This window comes from Nematolebias whitei, chromosome 16 (genome assembly GCF_014905685.2).
Source record: "Nematolebias whitei isolate Nwh7 chromosome 16, NemWhi1, whole genome shotgun sequence".
NCBI lineage: Eukaryota > Metazoa > Chordata > Actinopteri > Cyprinodontiformes > Rivulidae > Nematolebias > Nematolebias whitei.
Genome location: NC_056513.1, coordinates 40,474,157 through 40,476,889, shown reverse-complemented (window position 1 = coordinate 40,476,889; position 2,733 = coordinate 40,474,157). Strand labels below are relative to the sequence as shown.

The window sequence follows — 2,733 nt, the reverse complement described above, 5'->3', positions numbered from 1 at the left end:
ACTTACTTACTTACTTACTTACTGACTTACTGACTTACTTACTTACTGACTTACTTACTGACTTACTTACTTACCGGCTGCACACGTCTCCACACCTGCTGTATCTGTGGTAAGGAAGTAGCAGCATCTAGCTCAAGCGAGCAGCACGTTCAATTAAAATCACCTTGTTCTGTATTTTTCCAAATAATTTTGCTCTAAAAATATTTTTGTTTATCTGTCTTTAGAGTTGACTGTTAGGCTCTTCGTTTTGTATGTTAATATCATTATTGTTATTATGTATTTCAGGGAAAACCTAGCATATTTCAGCAAGACAAAGCTAAACCACATATTGCATCCATTACAGCAGCATGGCCTCAGAGCAGAAGAGTCTGGGCTGAACGGACCTGCCTGCAGTCCAGACCTCTCACCCACTGAAAACATTTGATGCAACATGAAGTGAGAAGTCCAGCAAGAACACCCTAGACTATGGGACAACATTCCCCCTTACAACTCCAACAGCGGGCCTCCTCAGTATATAGACGTTTACAGATGGTTGTTGACGGGGGGTGGGGGGTTGCTTCACAGTGAGAAACAGTCCTGTCCCAACGTTTTAAAGATGTGTCGCTGCCATCAAATTAAAAATAATCATTGATATTTTAGTTATTTTCTGTTTAGTACATTCCATACAACATCCCAAGGGGGGGGGGGGGGGGGTGGCACCGAGAAGACAAGCCTGTTATCAGGAGGTCGCAGGTTCAAATCCCCAAATCATTAAAATTTTGGTGGGACAGATGAAGCACCCACACCTGCATCAACCCTCATTTGCCCTACTGTGGGTCCTTGAGCAAGGCCCTTAACCACCCAGTCTTTCTGCGGGCGCCTTGGATGCTCCACACGGCTGCGGCGGCTCGCTGATCAGTGGTTGCTTGAGGAAGGACATCCGGTGTAAACTCAATAACCAACTGTTCGTGCGAGTTTGCTCGCTGAAGAAGGGAGCAGATGAAAAAACAATTCTGCAACGTCCCAGTTTTTTGGGACTGAATTTGTAAATTTAATCCCAAACATGCATCAGAACGTGGCCGCTCTACGGCTGCAGTCATGTTGTGCTCATTTGTCAATCTGTACAAGTTGTTTGTCTCCGCTACTTAATTGCAGATTGTTTCAATACAGATAAAAAGGTTACAAGGATTATTTTTTGTTCCATTAACGAGGGCATATCTGTTTTTGTGTTGCATCTACCTGCTCCTTCAGGTCAGAAACCTCATCAGTGCTCCATCTGCTGGCGCTCCTTCTCCCTGCGCGACTACCTCCTCAAACACATGGTGGTGCATACTGGTGTCAGGGCCTTCCAGTGCACCATGTGTGGCAAGCGCTTCACCCAGAAAAGTTCACTCAACGTGCACATGCGCACCCACCGTGCTGAGCGCACTTTCCAGTGCAATGTGTGCCACCGGGCCTTCACGCACCGCACTCTGCTGGAGCGCCACGCCCTGCAGCATGCCCACCACACTCCTCAGACCCCAGGCCCAGGTCAGGGACGTGGAGCTGACATGACCTCACCTACCAAGCACAGTCCTCCAGCTATGGGAGGACCCTCAGGTATGGCTGGCCCGGCTGGGATGGTTGGCAGCATGACCAACATGCCAAGCCACGGAGCCTCTTCCACCTAAAAACATAGAAAAGGAAATTCAGGGGAGAGGAGGAGGTTACTAAACTCATTCCTCAAATCAACACTTAATTGGTCTTAACAACCTGTTTGACCTTTATTTCTGGTGGTAAGAGCACTTACAGACTTACAGTCTCGTTCTTTAGCTTAATGCCGCCTTCAGTCAGGGTTCCTGCACAGCACAGAACTGTAAGTCCTTTGAATAATTTTAAAAAATTACATAAATCTACAAATGTTTTAGAATTGTTTAAAAAAAGTCTTTAGAGTTCTAGGATGTGGGGGTTCCATTTCCAAAATGTATCTAAATAGTTGTAGCTCTACTTTGAATTCCTGTGTTGTAACATTTGTTGCTGTGAGAACTAACCATAAGCCTCAGAGCGATGTGGTTAACAGTCACACGTTGAAGAACAGCCATTAAAACCTATAGTTTTTTTATTTGTTGAAATGTGTAGGAACCCTGTGTTAGAGAACCAGAGAGTCACCAAAGACGTTTGGAGAACAGAATTGTTGTGGAGGTGGAAGTGATGGTGGGGGGAGAGGAAGGTGCAAGACGAGTTTCATTTACCTTCAGTTCATTTAACTCATGACCAGTAATTTTACTTTCTTGGTTAATGATCAAAACTATAACGTAACTAGTTTTACTGACAAACAATCATTAAAATGTAGTCATTCAAGCAATTTGTGTCTCAGAAGACAGAAGAGCATCGTGTTGCTGAAATAAACTGGTTAATTTTTGAAGAAGTAAACACAAGACAAAGGTCCTTGGTATTTTCTTTAAGCAAAAAACGTTGAGATTGCTCTTTAAATATTTTATATGTACAGTTTATTTTTGATTATGTCCCTGTTTAAACTGACCACAAATCTGTACCTTTATCAAAAATCTTGATGTTTTTGATGTGTTCAGGCCAAGTTCATGTAAGCTCCACTGCTCCAGCTCAAAATACAGTAGTCCCTCGTTTATCACAGCGAATCCATACCCTGAACCCCGTGATAAATGAAAAATTGAGAAGTAGGAAATATAGTACAAGTAATAATAGTTTTTTTAGTATTTATATATGTGTATATATACATATATATATGTGTGTGTG

At 43.0% G+C, this 2,733-nt stretch overlaps 1 protein-coding gene across 1 annotated transcript in view; it reads left to right on the top strand.

The window, feature by feature from the left end:
- zbtb45 (zinc finger and BTB domain containing 45) overlaps positions 1–2,395 on the top strand; it is a 27,448-nt gene extending 25,053 nt beyond the window's left edge. The window contains exon 5 of the mRNA XM_037690606.1: positions 1,231–2,395. Within this exon, the coding sequence (XP_037546534.1) occupies positions 1,231–1,649 (419 nt within the window). The 3' untranslated portion in view covers positions 1,650–2,395. The remainder of the gene's footprint in view (positions 1–1,230) is intronic.
- Positions 2,396–2,733: the final 338 nt, after the last annotated feature.